The 21,292-nt window shown below is 46.5% G+C and overlaps 1 protein-coding gene across 1 annotated transcript in view; it reads right to left on the reverse strand.

Annotated features, from left to right (window-relative positions):
• The window catches only part of SAE1 (SUMO1 activating enzyme subunit 1), a 382,599-nt gene that overhangs the window by 320,778 nt on the left and 40,529 nt on the right, over positions 1 to 21,292 (reverse strand). Inside the window, exon 2 of the mRNA XM_085625631.1 lies at positions 10,138 to 10,249. Coding sequence (XP_085481757.1) covers positions 10,138 to 10,249 — 112 coding nt within the window. The remainder of the gene's footprint in view (positions 1 to 10,137; positions 10,250 to 21,292) is intronic.

A 21,292-nucleotide genomic window follows, 5' to 3' on the forward strand; every position in this document is an offset into this window, starting at 1 on the left:
CTAAGTGGGGAAAAAACATAATATTGTTCAATGACGCGAGCCTGAAGCATGTCACAAGAGTTCTTGACTTCATTTTTACTTAGAAAATGAAAAAAGTGGTTTCAAACTTTAAATAATTCAGTGGGTAAGCATGCAGTTGCAGGGCTGCATTTCTAAAATGAACAAACAGTAAAGAAGTCTGTAGCTATAGTATTGGTTGCATTCTGAGGTGTAGTTTAGAAGAGAAATAAATTAGTTTTCATGCTCCACGAGGTTGAGGTGCCCCAAAGAGCCACATACTTTCGGGTTGAAAAGGCAGAGATAAGGGGAATAAAAAGAGAAAAGTTACCCAATGATGGCCCAGCTCCCACATTGGCCTGGAAAATACATAACCAACGTATTATGTTATTGCACAGAACAAGCACAAACTAAACATGCAGTTGCATACATGGCTCTAGGGCAGCGCTTGAAGGGTAAATAGAGGGAGTCTCCATTGAGGTTAACTTGTTGAGCACTGACCTCTACACGGTCAAGGACAAAGTGTAAAATGCAGAAACCAATATGTCGCTGCAGGCTGAGGTGTGTCTCCTAAAACAACAGATTTCTCTGTAGCCAGTCTTCTCTAACACCTTGGAAGACCTTGTGGAAGGCGCAGAGGAGTGTTCACGCCAGAATGATGTGCACCTACTGGGTTTTCAAGAAAGGGTGGAGGGCCAGTCAGTGGAGCGGTTTCCGGAAAACTGAGTGCGACATACGCTGCTGCGTAAAGATTTCTCCAAACACTTTGTCAGTGAAAGGGAGCATAGGGCTCTGGTTCCTGCTCCTCCGCAGGCACTCATTGCTAAAATAATACATTATAGGGACAGAGACGAGCTACTGAGAGCCGCCAGAGAAATGGCCATACTGCAATTTGAAAAACTAAATATTGCAATCTATCCGGACTATACAAAAGTGCAAGAGCAGCATAAATCCTTCTTGGAGGTGAAGAAGAAGTTGAGAGAGGTGGACATTAAGTACATGCTCCTTTACTACTGCGAGGCTTCATGTCACTGCAGCAGGAATGTCATCCTTCTTTTAGAGCCCCAAGGAGATGTGATCCTGGTTGGTCATGGCAGACAGCATTTCTGCGCACCCCTTGGGTGATGCAGACCCCTTCTGCACCCGCACGGCGTGCGGCTAGACGCTCCAGGTATAGAGGCGAAAGTCATCTCGAGACCCAAAGTCTTGCCTGCATTGTTGTCCGGGATGATGCCACCGTAAACTCTGTGGCCACTGAGAAATGCGCTGTGTGAGCCTCTTCTGTGGTGTTCGGCGCACCCTACAGGCTAACCTAGCTCGGAAGGAGGACGAACTGGCACAATTTTAGCTACTTCCTCCAGATGCTCTGGGGGAGAGGAGGAGGGAATTAGGGGTCAGAAAAGAGAGACAAATTGGACAAATAGACACTGAGGTCCTATTGCCAACTTCTCCACAGGGAGGGTGACAGCTCTGGGAGGTGATTGGCATGGATTCTATGGCTGGAGACTTATCTTTCTCACATACTCCAACTTCATCCTCCCCAGCACAGCGATGTATATACGCAGATGGGCATTGTGGATAATATTTTCTAAGCGCACATGGAGCAGGTGTACCGCAGTCCTCCTCCTCCTAACCTAGACTGAATATCCACATTTCATGCCTCATTGAAGCTCCCTCGATTGGAGGAGACCACTATTTTAGCCCTCGAGGTGGATCTCATGTTTGAAGAATTTCAGGCGGCGCATCAACAATATCCCAGGAGAAGACGCCAGGTAGCAATGTTGCTTGGCACCTGTTGGAGGTTTATGTAGAAGTTAAAGTTGTGGGTGTACTCCCTGGGTCCATGAAGGAGGGATGCATTTCTATGATGCTAAAGCCAGGCATGGATGGCTCAGATCCATTCTCTTATAGACCACTCACGATGATCAATTCAGAGGTGAAGATCCTTTGTAAAGCCCTGTCCCTTCGGTTACACTCCGTAATTACTCAAATCATACATGAGGGCCAAGGCCTTTGACACTGTGACTGGCAGTACCTCATGTGAGTCCTGGAGGCATTGGGAATTGAACCTCAAGTTCATGCGTGGGTGCAACTACAGAATACAGCTCCCACGGCTAGGGTGGAGGATGGTAACTTATGTTCTGATAGTTGGCAGGGGAATGCATCAGGGTTGCCCATGCTCAACACTTCTTTTCGCTATGAAAGAGCGCCATTGGTTGTCTAGGTTCTGGAATGCTAGGGGATTAGGGTGAGCAACGTTACTCACCTAGTGTTTCTTTATGGAAATGACACTATTTTATCTCACAGTCGCAAGATGTTCACTCCCGCTCCTTTTGGGGCACCTGGATACGTTTGGCAAGCTATCTGGTCTCCGGATCAATTATAAAAAATCTTTGGTGCTCCGTTGCGGGTGCTTAACTCAGGCGACGTTGCCTGAATTGCCGCACCAGTGGCAAATGTATTATTTTTGTTACCTGGGTTGGTAGTGGCACACATTCAACAGTAGCACCTGCAGTATAACATTGGCATGGTCACAGAAGGCCTCAGATCTTCTGGAATACCTTCCCACTTTCCCTTATGGGGCGGGTGGCTATTTCAGCATACTGCCTCCTTGTGGGAGCATACCATGAAAATGGTTCTGAAACTGGCCCCCTTTGCCAGGGAATTCGTATTCTGAGACCTATCAGGCTTACGGGTGCTCGTGGATTTCATTGATGTGACCCCCTTGGCGTGAGGGTGGGTGTGAGAACCTGGGGAATATCTACCCCAATGAGGAATGTATTTACTTCAAAGAGGTCTAGAGTAGTTTTGGCTTGGGAGCGGGGCAGTTCTTACAACATGCTAGTCTTACCATTATAGTTAAGCGGATATGGACCTCATACCGTGAGGCTCTGAGGGAGTCGCACATCGTTCGGGACTTGTTTGGTCTGGCGAAGGGTTGTCATTTGGTTTCTCTATTCTACAAAAGCCATGACGGCCACCGGGATATATACACTCTTTCCTGCTCGTGCAGCCTGGGAGGTCGAACTGGGGGTGCACCTTGAGAATGCGTAATGGGAGATAACTTGTCCTGGCGATATCCGTATCAACTAATGCCAGATTTGAAAGCACCCATCTCCGTTTCCTACACTGCACAAACATAACACTGGTGCTCTTGCATAAAATGGATACCGATAAGCCAACTGTCTGCCCTAGATGCCACTATCCAGTGGCCTCATTTATACATTTGGCGTAGAACTGTCCACCTGTGGAGGCGATCTGAGTAAGGGGTAGTGGCTAGAGTCCAAGTGGTGGTGCCCCTCCTGTGCCAGATGGAGCCTGCTGTTTGTCTGTAAACTAGAATGGCATGGTGTGCAAAAAAACGATGGATCTAACCCAGAACTGTGTTTGATTGGTTCAGCATGCATTCCTCATCTGTTCTTTTTGCATTTGTCATCCTAAATGGGAAGGGTAAGCCCAGACGTGGGTCCCGTGCTCGCTATGCCACCAGATTCAGGCTAGCCTGGCTGATGAGGGGTGAAAATCCGAAACTGGTCCCAGGATGCTTGTTTCTGGTCCAGGAAGGACCTGGCCTGGCAGTTCGGGCTGGACTGTTCCACTGGGGAACAGGGTGAAGAGTGATTAGCATATGGCGGAGTCCAAATGGCGTGGCGTGCAAAAGAAGAAATGATTTAACCCAGATCTGTGACTCAGGGTGCATGTTTGATTGGTTCAGCATTCCGTTCACCATCTGTTCTTTTTGAGTTTGTCTGTTAGGTGACACTAGTAAGCTCAAAAGGTCAGAAAATGGCATTTAAGTTTTACATTTACTGGTTCTGGCTAAACGTCTCGTGGCGAATATTTGGATGGGGCAGTTGAGCACCAGCTTCAAGTGATGGGTGGGTGATGTGGAAAGTGGCAGAGGTAGTGCGGCTGAGAAAGTGTAGGGGGTGTTGATAAGGTGGGAGATGATCTTGAGGAGAGTTGACAGCTGATATTTCAGACTCTGCGGGTTCCCGACAGGTCACCTCTGATCAAGGGGGTGGGGTTCCTCTGATGTCCTTGAAGCTTTAATGTTTTTCAGGCTATAATCTTGCTGTGTTTGGTTTACTAGTGTGGAATGGGCTCAGGCTTCCGTTTATTGCGTTTTAACGTCTTACATACACTTTTCCATTACAGCTATGATGATGCCATGTATGCTTGATCTCACTGTGACACAGTTATTGACGGCCTTAGTTGATGTGTTCATACTTCGTAAACACTCAATAAAGGATGTTTTAAAAAAATATATATATAAATGCATTTTGAAAACTAGATAAGTGCTTTGAAACTTTGAATAAGTAATTGGCTGCAAAATCAGTCTATAAGCAAAAAAATTTGGGAATTAGGTAAAACATCTGTTATTGTTGTTATATTATTTTATGTTTATCAGTCTCGAGCATGGGGACTACATTTCTTGATCTCCTTTGATGCCACATATCTGAATTTTAGACGTTTCCATGAAATTCGCAGCGGGGGGAATTTTTGGGGCTGTAGTAGTAAGTTCTACACAATAGAAGGACCATGCCACTTTTTTTCCAATTTGTTCTTTTACATCATACCATGTGTTGCTCATTGCCTTTCCTCTCTATGCCATTCTGCATACACTTAGGTTGCTTTTATGTAATCTTCGATAGGCATCACCTTTGGGGGTATCCACCTTTAATACCTCATCAACTGATGACATTGTGAAAGCTCACTTGGAATCAATATGATCAATGAATAAGAGGGATATAACTCCACAGGACTTAACATCTACCGAACAAAAATATGAGGATTCAACTTTAAAAAGCAAAGAGGTTTTTTTAACTCAATATATACGAGGTATGTCCTGCTAATATACTCCGTTGGAGCTAATCACAGATTAAGTATATGACCACTCGTTAGCTAAAGACATTTGCCAGTAAACTAATCTGTAAGATAATTAGGGATTCATCAACCTAGTACGGTCCATTAAAATATTCCTTTAAAATATTTCTTTGTAATATGTTGTAGTAGTATTACACCCTGTTAGAGGCACAAAACACCGGACATTGATGGTTGTTAGCAACTATATATGTGTGAGGCTATACTGCATTATTAGTGTCTCTTTGGTCAATGAAAATGTATAGGCAGGTAATGATTGTATAAATGTGATATGTTTTTTCTGTCTTTGTCATAACAATCCTTGTTGTTTGGTATGAAGCCTTGTTTTTTTAGCACTGTTGAATTGTTCATATGTCTTCTGTCCCATCCTATGCCTCAATATATTTTATTTTCAGTGTAGTTACTTTATGCTAGGTTTTATTCTGTATATAAGTTGAAAGTCTTATTTGTGTTTTGGTTTTTTTGTCCTCATTCGCCATCAGATAAATTTGAGCTTGTTCAATTTACTCCTGCGGCCCACCTTCCAACTGGCACCAACTGGAGAGCTCCATATCTAGATAGATATGCTTTACACAAGGCTTCTCTACAAATTGGTTCTGTATCTTTCGGGGCGCCTCGCAGAAACCAGAGAGAATTAGTAAGTTAGTGTAAGGCTTAATCATTGGACTAATAGGAGCGGTTTTTATTTTATTGATCTAAGCTGTCCAGCCATTCTTCGCATGGTCCCCAAAAATCTTTCCTGTTGTTATTACCTTTATCTAATCTAGCTCTGTCCAACTTTATTATATATTTAATAGAGATCACCCAATCCAAGATAGTTGGAGAAATGTCTTTAACCCATTTTTTACAATTTTCTCTTTGTGCTATTAAAATCAAATATAAACATAATCTGTTCTTCTCTCTTGACATAGACTCGTAATGTGGAAACAACCCAATGTAAACCAAATTTATGCTTACCCGCGTAGTTATACCAAAAATGCTTTCCATACCGCTATTTACCTCCGCCCAAAATTGACTTAGCTTTGGGCAAGTTATAAACATATGAATATCATCCGCATTGATCTGGAGGCACTTTGGACACTTTGGCACTGGACCCTTCGTAAATTTTGAGAGCTTTATTTGTGTTTTTTGATTGTCATTTACAGCCCTGATGAAGTTCAAAAAAGGTGTTTTGATCAAAACGCGTTGGCTGGATGTTCTTTGTGGCTGAAAGACTGTTGTCCAAACAAGATTATGAATATGGATATAAAGTAAAGAAAGAATAAAAACTATATCTTGCAACATTTAGTGGATTTCTATCCAATACAATTAATTTCCAGGTGCACCTTTCCTTATGTAGTTTCAATTAACTTCTGCTGGACAGTGGTACCAAACGGCAGGTACGTGAAAAATAGTGCACAGGGCCAAAATTTGTTTAAACTCTGAGTGAGGTGCAGTACCAGTTTCATGTTCTTGGCTTTTGAATGGTTTTACCGCTGTTTTCTACCAAATTGTGTTGCAGGTGAACCACTTCCAAGCTCCCTCTCTAGCATCTATGGGGAGTTTCAGCCTTGGCACACTGTTAGACCTGTCAGCCCTCTGGTTGTTCCCTCCTCATTTTATATTTTTTTCCCTTTACCCCCTCATTTTTTTCTGTCCGCTAACTTCTTTTTGGTGTTGGTGTAGAAGGCTCCGGGCGCCCCATTCTCACTATCTGAGGGAGAGGCGCAAGGTGCTTCACTGAAGAAATGGAGGAAGGGGGAGTGTGGTTTCACAAAATGGTGGTTCCAACTGTCGCCTTAGAACCTGGGCCATAGACTGCCATGAGAGGTTCCGGAACCTTCTGGACCACTCTGGCCAGTCAGGCCCCAGGTTATAAATAGAGTTAAGGGGGGGTTGGCCATTTTAGGACTTAGTTGAGCTGTGAGGTAGTCAGGAGTAAGGCACCTGAGTGGGGAAGTGGCTGCGCTAGATAGGAAATTGACAAGTCTTAGGGTCTGCGTGACTTCCCTCATCAGCTGACACCACCCTCAACCTTCTGACCTATCCCTGATCACAGCCAATGACTTTGGGGGTTATCGTCACCCTGTGGGGGCCTCCGTGTACTCAAACCCTGAAGGAGGACCAGGGGAAGAATCGCTGTCTGGGACTACCTCGCCCCCATCCCTGTTGTTGCCAGGGATTTTGAATCCAATTGGCCCTAGCGTCTGTCCACCGTCCCTGGCTGTAGGGGAAGTGTTTGTGCCCAATAATCCAGAGACTGGCTGGCCTACTCATCTGCTCTGAATTGAGCCCTGCACGCTTAATTTCAGCCCCCCCCCCCGCCACTGATCCCTGCTTGGAACACTCACGGCCGCATCCCCGGGTTTGTGAGATCGCCTGAAATTACCAGGGAGTGGCCTGAGATCGCCGGGAGGTCTGGGGAAGTGTCAGGACTCCTCGGTGTGAGCCAGCGAGCCGGCGTCGCGCCTGTCAGCTGAAGAGAAAACTGCATCCAGGAAGCAAGGGACGGGACCGGCCTTGAAGCCGCTGTCCTGGTGTCACGTGACGGGGAGGCTTTACGCCGAGGCGCCGCCCCACTGTTGCCAGCCGAGGGTGGAGGCCGCGCCCCCGCAAGCCGCGCTGCTACTGACGGCTGCGGGTGCGCCGGTCTGAGGAAGCGGAGTGAAATTGAGCCTGCGCCTGGCCTGGGAGTCCGCTAAAGAGTGGAACGGCAGTGGGGGAGATGGCGGAAGAGCGAGGTCCCCGCCAACTGAGGAAACCACAACGTGGGGAAACCCTTGGGGGAGGTGGTTGGTGGGTGTGCGCTGTACTCACCCCCTCCCCTAGAGAAGTCTCCCTTTTGGCCAACAAGTGAGCTCCGCTTCGTGAGGAGAAGGAACGGACCTCCTTGCACCGTCAAACTTTACGTGAGGAGGATTCCCGGTGTATACAGTAAGCTGGGCACAATAAAAGGGGGAAGGTACTGAAGAGTACACGTTTTAGGTCAAATGGTGACCCGTTAGACCCAGTTGCTGGTCGAATGGAGAGATACAGGTTCAAGTTATAAACACCGGTACTTTGGTAGAATTCCCATGTGTAACTGAAGTCAATGTGTTAATAAGTTCAAACATAGCGCAGAAGGTAGTAGAGTGAAATCTAGAAACAGCAAAAGTTTATATGAACGGCTTAACTGTAACATAACCGTCTTGGTGAAATAGTAACCTACAAGTAAATTGCCTAGAGCTGACTAACTGACTGCCAGCAACATTGTTGATCTCCAGCTTAGTACCCCAATATGGAATGGGCTAATTATTAATGACCGTATAAGGCTCCGAGAGTACAGCAGTTAGGGAAATCATCTGTCAGAAGAGCACCGTGTAGACTACATGATTATCTGAAATTGTGTAATATGTAAAAGGCTATATGGAGCGCTGACTGTGGGGATTTGAATTTGCACTCCAGAGTCAAGGCGCAGGATGGGAACCTCAGAGGGTGTCTAAGGATCTGCTGTACTAAAGTAATGAAACAGGATATGGTACTGTCAAGTTAAATGCAATGAAATGTTTACCCTGAAATGTGCTGGATAAAAAAGAAACTGGTTAGTCACGTTTGAGAAGGGAAGATAAAGACTTCTTCTAAACTTAATAAATATTCGGTGTAGCGTCATTTTTAAGTGGTGTGCGCTAGGGTGTGAGTTGGGTGTGATGCAAGCACGATATGCCATACTGGAATAAAAGCCTTACGGCCTGAGCCAAGCTACCCAAGGACTCTAGGTCCAACACACACCATGAAAGTACTGGCACATTTCATGAGTAGCCCAGCCCTTCAGAACTGCCTACAAAATCCACGGTTCTTTATGTTACTAATTTTACGCGATTGTTCTATAGCAAATGTATTTGAAAACTGTTCTTTAAAATGCACAATATAGTCCCATGTTTTCAAACTATGTTCTCTTCGAACGGTGGATAGAAGATCCCATCATCGTGGGACAAATCAAGCTCAGGGAAATGTATGTCACCTGTTTAAGTCCAGCTGCTTTAAAAGTTCACCAGGCCCTCTACCAGGAGTGAAATGTTTGTATGAGAGCTTTGCCAATGGCAAACAATAACAAAGTAGCTCAATAAGTTGTTAGGGAGGCACATTTCAAGACTGTTGTAAGAAGGTATGAGATGGGAGTTTTGAAAAAGAGTAAACACAAAAGAAGTTGCCATCAGAAAAATGTATGGGTTTGTGCAAGACTAAGTAGGAGACCTGGGCCAAGATTAACAGCAAAGGTGTGTGTGGCCAGTGCACCTTATTCACCCCTGTTGGGGGTGTTGTGCTCAATTTGTAAACAAACATAAATAGCATCTGGAAAAAATGTTAAATATGGTGTGCTTTTTCCAGCATGTACTCTTATTCTCCAAGTATGTGCTGGAGAGACCAGCCAGAAAATATAGGTAAACAATTCAAAGCACAGCTCCATGTTTCTCTGCAGGACCATCCCCTACCACTTGAGGGTAAGCTGAAAGCCTCCATAGGTTTACATAGTGGCATACTGCAGTTACCTTCCTTGGGACCATAAGCTCTCCCTTCACACCCCCAGATGCCGAGCTGTAGAGCGTGCATGCAAGAAACACAAAACACTGCATCTTACACATGCAGGTTCACTACAAACTGCCACAGGATGGAAATCAGAGCCCTTCTAAGTGGGTGGGTACAATCTATTTCTTGACTGTCTGTACCCATTGAAAAGGTCATGGCCCTTTCCTGGTCACTTTCTCAAGGGTGTATGAACTGTAAGAAGAAACTTCGCAGTGTGAGACACTGAATTTGAGCCCGCACAATTTCTAGCAGAAGGTCAACCTGAAAGTAAAAGAGCCATCAAAAGAACTTTAGCTAATCTTGGCATAGGTACATTAGGGAAGGTACATAACACAGAAGCAAAGAATCATCTGTAACATATGCAAACTATTATTCCACATGACTACGAGACCTAATTAATGTGCGCTGAGGGGTTTGTTTAGAGTTTCTCCAATCTTTTGTTCATAAAAGCAAAGTGTGTTAACTATTGGTCACTTTTGGGAGAAAGCTGCTACTTGTTAACACAGATGACTATGCTAATTGTTTTTCTGAAAAATACACGTTTTGCATTTCTATGTTGGGGATCATACAGTTTGCGGGCAATGCAGATACTTTCATTCAGCTTTGTGTGACAAATCAACTACAATTTTTTGCCAGATTAATTTCACGTTAAATGAATCCCCCTTTTTCAACCACAATAAAAAAAATGTGTTGAAGTTAGCCCATTCCTACCTGCTGATGATCTAACATCGTCAGGCCTTTGACTCCAGCCAAAATAAGGTTCTTGGCCACTTCAGCTCCCAGACCTTTCATTCCTACTAGAAGGACTTGTGATGCACGCAACCTAGGGAAAAATAAAAAATAAACAAATTAGTAGCATATTCAGTTGAGAAAAGCAAAATTAAAAGTTCTTTGAAAAACCAATATGTGTTTTTGAAATTTACAACTGTCAGTGACAGGGATGTGGAATTTCTAATGCCCAGTACATTTTGTTTGGGGTCAAGGGAAACAGGTTTTCATGTGTATTTTGTCATTGGGACAAGTAGGCCCAACCCCCTGCAGCTCAAAACCTTTGGCTGTCAGTTTGCAGTACCACTTTATGGATCAGGGAACGACACCGTCTGCAGTTAAGGTAATATTTTTGTCCATATGTTAATGCTGTTCGAACTTGTATTCATGGTTCATTAACTGAAAGCCTTTATTATTAGGGTGCATTTACATGAAGGGGATTGATTCAGTTAAGGACCAAGAAGCTGGAATCAATTAAACAAAGCAAAAACAGATACCTCTTGGACCATAGATTCTGTAAACTCTTTACACCCCCAGATTAACTTTTTTTCTGCGGGTAGATTTACTTAATTTAATCCATTTAGTGAAATGTTTGACCCATCAACATTTATCTTTTTGCAAACACCAAAAAACGGGGAGTGCTTTTGTCAATATTGTTACTTTACTTGTTGATGCTTTTGTTTTTGTTTTCGCAGCGACAACACAGTTATGCAGTCTTGGTAGTTAATTTTTTAAACAAAACAATGTGCAGCTGAATCGATGTACAGTGTTAAGAGAACAGAACATGTAAAACATTGAATTCATCCAACATATTCATGATCAAATTGAACAGTCCTACTGCCATCCTCAAGTATTGGGTCTCTTACATTTCTACGACCTCTATACATAGCATATATCTAGGTCCAAAGTGAGGAGGTCAGGGAGAGCCTATCAAACTTAGAAATGTCTAAGCTGTCTCAATCTAGCTTATCCAAGAGTCGTTTTGGTATTCTCAAAAAATTCAACATAAGGGTTCCCTTGGCCTCAAAGTGGGGGGTGCCGACACATTTAGACCTTCATGTGGGGACTGAGAGGACCAAAGGCAAGCCCGTCTGCGCCCGCCCGCGCCTGGACCAGGCCTATTGCCAGAAACCCAGGTCCAGGTACCGAAGATACGCCAAGGTTACATTACGCGGGAGAGAGCTTAAGAGCACTATGCCCGCCTAGACGACAGGCTTGCAATGTGTTTTCAGGAGAGGATCTAATAAAATCTGAATACTCACAATGCCTGGGATGCAACATAAAAATACAAAAGTCCTTAAACTTGACATCAAATGTACACAATGAAGCTACTTCTTCAAACATAGTGTTTAGTGAACTACAGCTAGCTCTTATTAATGCCAGGTCACTTATTAAACATAGCTATGAAATCGCTGATCTTATCATTGACAATACAATTTACATACTGTTCATAACAGAAACATGGGGTAAAGCCACCTCTGAACCTGATTTTAACATTGCAGTCCCTCATGGCTATAAAGTATTTAGACACAACAGACAATTGACTAGAGGTGGTGGTCTTGCTATAATACATAGAATGGAACTAAGCTCCCACTGCTCAATTGTCTGTTCACCTGACTGCGAGGCTTTCCTTTTTAAAATTTCAACACAGGGACAAGACACAATCAACTGTCTACTGATTTACCGCCCTCCCGGTCCTAGAATGAACTTTCAGGCTAACTTAAATTCACTATTAGAGCTAAGTCGAAGTCTCCAATTTAATTTTTTTACGCTTCGGGGAGACTGGTCTTCCATTTGGAAGCGCTGGAAGATAAAGACACAAAGGAGCTCATAGAAGTGACATCTGAACTAGGCCTTAGACAGCTTATCCAAAAACCTACACATCTAGCAGGACGTTCTCTAGATCAGGGGTACTCATAGTACGGCCGATGGCCGCCAGCGGCCCGGCAAGCCTTTCTTGGCGGCCCGCGGACCTTGCAGACATCGTACCAGTGGTTTTTTTTGTTTTGTTTTTTAACAGTGTCAGCAAACACAGACTCTGCTCTGTGGGGGCCCGGGGATTCAAGCGATAGTCCGAGTGGAGCTGCTGGGGCGCTAAGAGGTGAAATACAACAAAGCCTCGTTATGATGCAAATGGTCTCTTAAAGACCTTTGAAGTACTCGGGTGGGGCTGTGTGTGTGCCCTGGAAGGGAAGCTGCCTCAGCTGCCACACAAGCGAAGGTGGTGAGGGGGCGGGGGTGGGGGGGGAGAGGTGACAAAGAATGACAAGAGAACAGCAGGGTGTGAGAGTCGGGTAAGGGGACAGAGGGCAGTAGGGAGAGACAGAAACAGACAGACAGATAGAGATAGAGGCTAACAGAGACAGGGACAGACAGAGACAGATAGGCAGAGACAGACAGGGACAGACAGGGACAGGCAGAGAGACAGACAGGGACAGACAGGGACAGACAGGGACAGGCAGAGAGACAGACAGGGACAGACAGGGACAGACAGGGACAGGCAGAGAGACAGACAGGGACAGGCAGAGAGACAGACAGGGACAGGCAGAGAGACAGACAGGGACAGGCAGGGACAGGCAGAGAGACAGACAGGGACAGGCAGAGAGACAGACAGGGACAGGCAGAGAGACAGACAGGGACAGACAGGGACAGGCAGAGAGACAGACAGGGACAGACAGGGACAGGCAGAGAGACAGACAGAGAGACAGACAGGGACAGGCAGAGAGACAGACAGGGACAGACAGAGACAGACGGGGACAGACAGAGAGACAGACAGGGACAGACAGAGAGACAGACAGGGACAGACAGAGAGACAGACAGGGACAGACAGAGAGACAGACAGGGACAGACAGAGAGACAGACAGGGACAGACAGAGAGACAGACAGGGACAGACAGAGAGACAGACAGGGACAGACAGAGACAGGGGGGGCGACAGAGAGAGAGGGGGGCGACAGAGAGAGAGGGAGGGCGACAGAGAGAGAGGGAGGGCGACAGAGAGAGAGGGAGGGCGACAGAGAGAGAGGGAGGGCGACAGAGAGAGAGGGAGGGCGACAGAGAGAGAGGGAGGGCGACAGAGAGAGAGGGAGGGCGACAGAGAGAGAGGGAGGGCGACAGAGAGAGAGGGAGGGCGACAGAGAGAGAGGGAGGGAGAGAGAGGGAGGGAGGGAGAGAGAGGGAGGGAGAGAGAGGGAGGGAGACAGAGGGAGGGAGACAGAGGGAGGGAGACAGAGGGAGGGAGACAGAGGGAGGGAGACAGAGGGAGGGAGACAGAGGGAGGGAGACAGAGAGGGAGGGAGACAGAGAGGGAGGGAGACAGAGAGGGAGGGAGACAGAGAGGGAGGGAGACAGAGAGGGAGGGAGACTGAGAGGGAGGGAGACTGAGAGGGAGGGAGACTGAGAGGGAGGGAGACTGAGAGGGAGGGAGACTGAGAGGGAGGGAGACTGAGAGGGAGGGAGACTGAGAGGGAGGGAGACTGAGAGGGAGGGAGACTGAGAGGGAGGGAGACAGAGGGAGGGAGACAGAGGGAGGGAGACTGAGAGGGAGGGAGACTGAGAGGGAGGGAGACTGAGAGGGAGGGAGACTGAGAGGGAGGGAGACTGAGAGGGAGGGAGACTGAGAGGGAGAGGGACGGGGAGAGGGAGGGAGACGGGGAGAGGGACGGGGAGAGGGAGGGGGACGGGGAGAGGGAGGGAGACGGGGAGAGGGAGGGAGAGGGAGGGAGACGGAGGGAGAGGGAGGGAGACGGGGAGGGAGGGAGACAGAGAGGGAGGGAGACAGAGAGGGAGGGAGACAGAGAGGGAGGGAGACAGAGAGGGAGGGAGACAGAGAGGGAGGGAGACAGAGAGGGAGGGAGACAGAGAGGGAGGGAGACAGAGAGGGAGGGAGACAGAGAGGGAGGGAGACAGAGAGGGAGGGAGACAGAGAGGGAGGGAGACAGAGAGGGAGGGAGACAGAGAGGGAGGGAGACAGAGAGGGAGGGAGACAGAGAGGGAGGGGGACAGAGAGGGAGGGGGACAGAGAGGGAAGGGGACAGAGAGGGAAGGGGACAGAGAGGGAGGGGGACAGAGAGGGAGGGGGACAGAGAGGGAGGGGGACAGAGAGGGAGGGGGACAGAGAGGGAGGGGGACAGAGAGGGAGGGGGACAGAGAGGGAGGGGGACAGAGAGGGAGGGGGACAGAGAGGGAGGGGGACAGAGAGGGAGGGGGACAGAGAGGGAGGGAGACAGAGGGGGAGGGAGACAGAGGGGGAGGGAGACAGAGGGGGAGGGAGACAGAGGGAGGGAGACAGAGAGGGAGAGAGACGGATAGAAGGAGAGAGGGAGGGAGACCGAGAGGGAGGGAGACAGGGAGGGAGACAGAGAGGGAGAGAGACGGATAGAAGGAGAGAGGGAGGGAGACTGAGGAGGGAGGGAGAGAGAGAGGGAGGGGGACAGAGAGGGAGGGGGACAGAGAGGGAAGGGGACAGAGAGGGAGGGGGACAGAGAGGGAGGGGGACAGAGAGGGAGGGGGACAGAGAGGGAGGGGGACAGAGAGGGAGGGGGACAGAGAGGGAGGGGGACAGAGAGGGAGGGGGACAGAGAGGGAGGGGGACAGAGAGGGAGGGAGACAGAGGGGGAGGGAGACAGAGGGGGAGGGAGACAGAGGGGGAGGGAGACAGAGGGGGAGGGAGACAGAGGGAGGGAGACAGAGGGAGGGAGACAGAGGGAGGGAGACAGAGAGGGAGAGAGACGGATAGAAGGAGAGAGGGAGGGAGACCGAGAGGGAGGGAGACAGGGAGGGAGACAGAGAGGGAGAGAGACGGATAGAAGGAGAGAGGGAGGGAGACTGAGGAGGGAGGGAGAGAGATGGGGGAGGGAGATGGAGGAGGGAGGGAGGGAGGGAGACGGAGAGAGAGGGAGGGAGACGGAGAGAGAGGGAGGGAGACGGAGGACGGAGGGAGATGGAGGACGGTGGGAGATGGAGGACGGTGGGAGACGGATGAGGGAGGGAGGGAGATAGAGAGAGGGAGAGAGAGAGATGTGTATGCCGGGTCCGGTGGCTCAGTGGACGAAGGCGTCCGCTGCAGGACCTGTGTTCCACCTCATGGTCACAGTTTTATTTTGTTGCTCTAGCCCCGCCCCCTCCCCAATGACCCCGCCCCCAAGGTGCGGCCCTCAGCCACAAACCACACTCTAAATTTGGCCCCCAAGAGAAAGTTTGTGAGTACCCCTGCTCTAGATGGTCTTTTTTCCAACAATCCCGCCATCTCTAACATATCCACTCTTCCTCTAACTTGGTCTGACCATCATGCCATTCTTTTTAGATATAAGCTCCTTCGATCCAACCCCACTAGTACGGCCCACGCCAGGACCACTGCTAGAACCTGGCACAAAATTGATCCTTTGTCGCTTGTGGAGCATTTAGCCCAGACCCAGCCAGACTTGGGGCTAGAGGCAGAATCCTCAGCCATACACTACACTACATGGTTAGAGTCTAATTGTTTGAGGTTCGTTAGATAACGGGAATGCAGAGTATCATCAAATGAAGACAAAAAAAGGGGGGGTGTGTGTGGTGCTCCAAGGTGCTATTCAAACTGGGTTCAGTTGTACCGGCGTGGTAATTGCCAGTGACTGGATAAAAGCTTCTAGCGTGTTGGCCGAAGGACGCCGACAACGAAAAACGGCTCCAGAGTCTAATTGTTTGAAACTTGCTCCTATTATGATAATCAATAAAAATAGTGAAACACCTTCAGCTCCGTGGTTTTCGGAAGCCCTTAGACTAGACAAACAGGCTTGCAGAAGGCAAGAAAGAATATAGAAGAAAAGGATAGGAAGCAGCCGGGACATAAATGACTGCACCACCAAACTAGTCACAAAGGTATATCATATTGGCCACCTCAAGTGATCTGCCGATTGTAGATCACAAAAATAATAGAGCTAAATTGGTAGGATGAGAGGCAACATATAGAAAACAGACACTTAGGTACATACAAACACGTAGAAACAAGCAATTACAGATAAATGAATTTAAGATGTCTTTATTCTTTGTTGTGCTTCACAAGATATAACCAGCCAACGCGTTTCACCCAAACACGGGCTTCTTCAGGGCAGTGTCGTATTATAAGAAGGCGTAACCGGTAGCGCATTTATCCAATAGGTACGTTTGAGACTGATCCTAGTGCATGCATTCAAAGCTCATGGTAGAGCGAAGTTCGTTAGATAACGGGAATGCAGAGTATCATCAAATGAAGACAAAAAAAGGGGGGGTGTGTGTGGTGCTCCAAGGTGCTATTCAAACTGGGTTCAGTTGTACCGGCGTGGTAATTGCCAGTGACTGGATAAAAGCTTCTAGCGTGTTGGCCGAAGGACGCCGACAACGAAAAACGGCTCCAGGTTTCTAAATGTGGCTAATGCCGCTTTGAAGTTTTAAGAAATTTCAATCCAGTCACTGGCAATTACCACTAAACTTATTTCTATGGCCAAATCAGGATCACCAGAAGATCCTTGTCCCCCTACAATTTTACATAGCATTAGCCAATTCATGGGACCTTATTTGTCTAAACTGTTTAACCAGATGATTTCCCAAGGATCTTTTACCACTGTGTGGAAACAGGCTTGTATTTTGCCTCTTTAAAAAAAATCTATTTGAATTCGACCGACCCTGACAACTATCGACCTATCGCAAGACTTCCTTTGCCTGCAAAGATAATTGAGAAAAATATAAATACAGAACTCTCTACCTTTATCGTAGACAGTCAGGTTTTAGATCATAGCCAGTTCGGTTTTAGAACCAATAATAGTACGGAAACGGCTTTGATAAAAACCACGTAAGAAATTCGATCTTCTCTAGATGGCAGTGGGTCAGCAGTTCTTATACGGCTGGACCTATCCGCAGCATTTGATACTGTAGATCATGCTCTTCTGGTCCAGCGATTAAAAACAATAGGGATAGGAGGAGAAGCCCTCTCCCTATCGACATCCTTTTTGTCGGAGAGAACCCAAACTGTCCACCTAGGCAAATTCAAGTCGGGACCTTTTACCGTGCCGTGCGGGGTCCCTCAGGGCTCCTCGTTGAGCCCTACGCTTTTTAACATTTATGTGGCTGAATTGCCACCACTGATCAGAAGTTTTAATTTGGTTCCTACCTCCTAAGCCGACGATACCCAGTTGGTAATCTCAACAGTAGATAAGGATATCAACAATTCTTTAAAACTTCACTTCTGTATGATTAAACTAAGTAGCTGGATGAGCAATCATTGCTTGAAATTTAATTCAAGCAAGACGAAAGTGATCATGTTTGGTAATCTCTTTCCACCTTGGTCCCCTGAGTGGTGGCCTGACAATCTCGGCCCCCCTCCTACACCTGTAATCAAGGCTAAAAACCTTGGAGTTATTATAGACGACAAATTCCTAAAAAATCTAGAAAGACGGTTGTGACCTCGCTAGTCTTAGCAAAACTTGATTATTGCTATGGCCGATATAGTAATATTCAATCCACTCTTCTCAGAAAGTTGCAAACGGTGCAAAATGCCGCTGCAAGACTCATATTGGACATCCCCAAGCATCAGTCTGTTAGGTCAGGGATTCAGGACCTGCATTGGCTGCCAGTCAGTCAGCGGATAAAATATAAGGCGCTTTGTATCGCTCATGAGGCTCTCCACAAAGAAGTTCCGACATTTTTATGGGACCCTTTTAGATGGTATTCACCCAATACACCTCTACGATCTGCAAATACGAATCTGATGCCTACTGTCATAATCAAAAAAATGAACTGGGGTGGGAGGAGTTTTAGCTACAATACCACAAAGGAATGGAACTCCCTTCCACTATATCTTAGTGAAGTTCCCTTCCTCCTTGAGTTCAGAAAGCAACTACAGACATGGCTTTTTTAGGATTAATGGTTTGAAACATAGTATGGAGAACCGAAGCGCCAAGACACCTATAGGTATAAGTGCGCTATACAAGTCATATTAACATAACAAAACAAAAATAATTGGGGGGGGGGGGTTCTCAAAAAGCACACACTGCCACAGTAGTTAGTGTCAGTGAACAAAACTACTTTGTGTGCCGATATGCTCCTTGTGCAAGAGCAGAATGCGGTCACTCACAGTGAAGCCAGCCGGCTGATACAGAATTTTAATAAACGCAAGAGGTGAGGGTCAATGCCAGACCAAATTAGGAGCCCAATTATTAAATAAAGGCTCAAAAGTGCACCCATGGTATATGTCCTTGAATTAAGTGCAGCTATACAGCTTTTGTGAACTCCCAAGAATTTATAGAAGTAGGACAAGAAATAGTCCTCCTAGAAAATATTTGTGAATTACATTTTAGCATGAGCAAATATGCATGTGCAGATTTGCTTATCCTAAAATCTGAGTGTTTGCAAGTTCACTTTCCCTCCAACCACTTTTTTACCCCCAACTCTAGAAGAAGGTTTACGTCTGCCATTGTCAGGAGTGAATTTTCAACATTTCTCAGTATGGGAAAAGATTAGAGGAGAGCTGTTGAAAACCCTTCAAACAGGTAAGTTAGTAGGTTTGCACAGACTCAAAAGGGCATTCTAACCCTGGAACTATTGCTTACCACTACATTCAGCCCCAGTATGTGATCTGCGGAAACGTGGCAACATAAGGGGATTGCAAGTATTCAAACACTACTATGGTATGAGCTCTGGCATAATCAGATAGGCTATATCAGAGCTCTTCAATAATGAGATTGCGGTCATAATCTGTTGCCGCACTACATGGCACCAAATGAACAAGTGGATTTTGTTACAGGACAAGTAGATTTATGAAGCAACCTGCCCCACGGACAAGTAGATATTTTATTAAATTTCACACCCCAGCAATGAACTTACTGAATTCCCATACCCATTCTTCAGAGATTAGGAAGCACGCACCAACTGTTAGTGCAGTAGTGTTATTCCAAAATACAAATACATTCACTTTCTTGCACCATCAATTGCAATCAACTTTTTGAATGATCTAAGACATTTGGTTAATTGTGTACCCTTACAACAAGCAAGTAAAGAATTAAAATAGCAAGAATTTAAAAGAGATGCATGTATTCAACATGAAATGTATTAGTTTTAACTCCAAGTATTGTTAAACGTGGGATCACTGTCTGCCAATGAGGCAAGTAATCACAAATGACTGTATTTAGATGAGGAAGCCTAATCCGCTCTTACTAAAAAATCATCTTAAGGCAAACCCAAAGACACTTCTGTTTTTAATGGTACGATGAGTAAGATTAAAAAACATAGAAGGGATGTGTAATGAGACACTATGGTTTGATGCATTATTAGGACTGATCCAAAAGCCCTTGCTAGGGGATATAAAGTCCTCATGATCATGAGGAGGAAGACATCCTCTGTAGTCATACATTCGTCAAGTTCATGGGTACTCGCAAACATTTTCCTAAGGTCCGCAAAGTTTTGTCTGTGATGTGACCGAAGAGTGAATCCAGGTGGGGGGTGTAGGAGGAGCGTGGTAAGGAGAGTAATGGGGAAGCTAAGCATATACATTAAGTGGCTGGATTGCACAATATGAAACCAGACAACCTGGGATTAATCTTCCTTGTCCAAGGAGGGGAACTATGGGCTTTTAAATATTTAGTATTTAGGTCCAGCATACGCGCCCAAAAGACAGTAAAAACAGAAGTAGTATGCAGTTCCCAATGTATGGTGCAGGTAATGGTAAGAGCTCAAAGGGTAAATAGGGTCTGGATAATAAGGCGCGCAGGAGAAGTATTTCTTCCTTTCGGAAAAAGACCCTCACACACCCAGCAAGCAGGTGTCTTGCTTCATCATCGGGTCTGCTCCTTATCGGGTCGGCGTTACAATACCCGATCAGGCACCCGTGATGGGGCCTTCTTGGCGAAGATCTTTATTCCCAATGCTGTTGGATGTAGTGCATGTAAGGGCCCTAGTGGATATGTATATAGTGTAGGTGGTGGTGATGTGTAGGGATGTGAGAATAAAACACGGATTAGTGATCCACTCAGAACAATTTTAATGCGTTGTGGTCACTACCCTGATTAAACCAGAACAAACACACACTCTCACTCTAAGGTATGTGAGAATATGTGCTAGTGAAAATGGTCAACATGTTTCTTGCCTGTTATCTATTGATGGCAATTCCTCAGGACCAGACTTCGAACTACCTACACTTTTTGGTGGTGGTCAAGACCTCAGTGAAGTATAAAATCGACCATACGTACAGCACCCTAAAAAATGTGGTACCGGTTGATCTATACCAAGACCTGCAAATAAAAACAATATGACAATATTATAATATCATATTAAATACAAAGCAATGTGTTGGGTGCACCATTAGACATTCATGGTGCTTTACACGCGTGCTAAACACAGGTGAGCTGTGACATGCATCAACTGTGATCTGGGTCTATTAAAAACATTAAAAGGCAGCAGATTAAACAGCAGAGCATACGTCAAGGACAACACAGCTGGTGACAAAGCTGTAGAACTCACCCAGGTTGGGTCAAGGGCTAATGGCATCGTGTAGCGGTAGAGGTAAACACTAAGGTGTAGTGTCCTAGTGAACAAAAGCAAGAAAAAGTTGGAACACCAGGTCCCAAAATTAGTGCTCAATTAGCAGCGTTGTGTCCAGGGTACAGCATTATACGGGCCCCGGTAGCGTCTCAACCTGGTAATGTCTGAGCGTCAAGGGGAAGAGTCCCAATCATTGTACTGAAATGGTGGAAGCGTTGATCGCGTCGAGCAGCCGCCACTCGTGCCGACCGGATACACCCCTAACACCAACCGGGGTCAGCATCGGGAATGCTGCCGGAAGACAACGAGTAAGGCCGCCCCACATCCACACAACCCAACCTGTACAGTACCAAACCACAATGTCAACACACGGAGCATTGCTCCAACACCCATGATTGAAAACCAAAGGTAGATGCCAGAACCACAAAACAAAGGTAAAGTGACCGATTTACTAGTTCAGGGTCTCGCCAGGTGGAGATCACCACAGACCCAGTTACAATCACCCGTGGAGAGTGACTGTCATGATCGCTTTAGTACATCCCATGTATGAAGGGCCATCGCAGGGCAGCAGCGTCCCCATGTACTTACAGTTTCGGCGTGAAGAACCTT

Source organism: Triturus cristatus, chromosome 9 (genome assembly GCF_964204655.1).
Source record: "Triturus cristatus chromosome 9, aTriCri1.1, whole genome shotgun sequence".
NCBI lineage: Eukaryota > Metazoa > Chordata > Amphibia > Caudata > Salamandridae > Triturus > Triturus cristatus.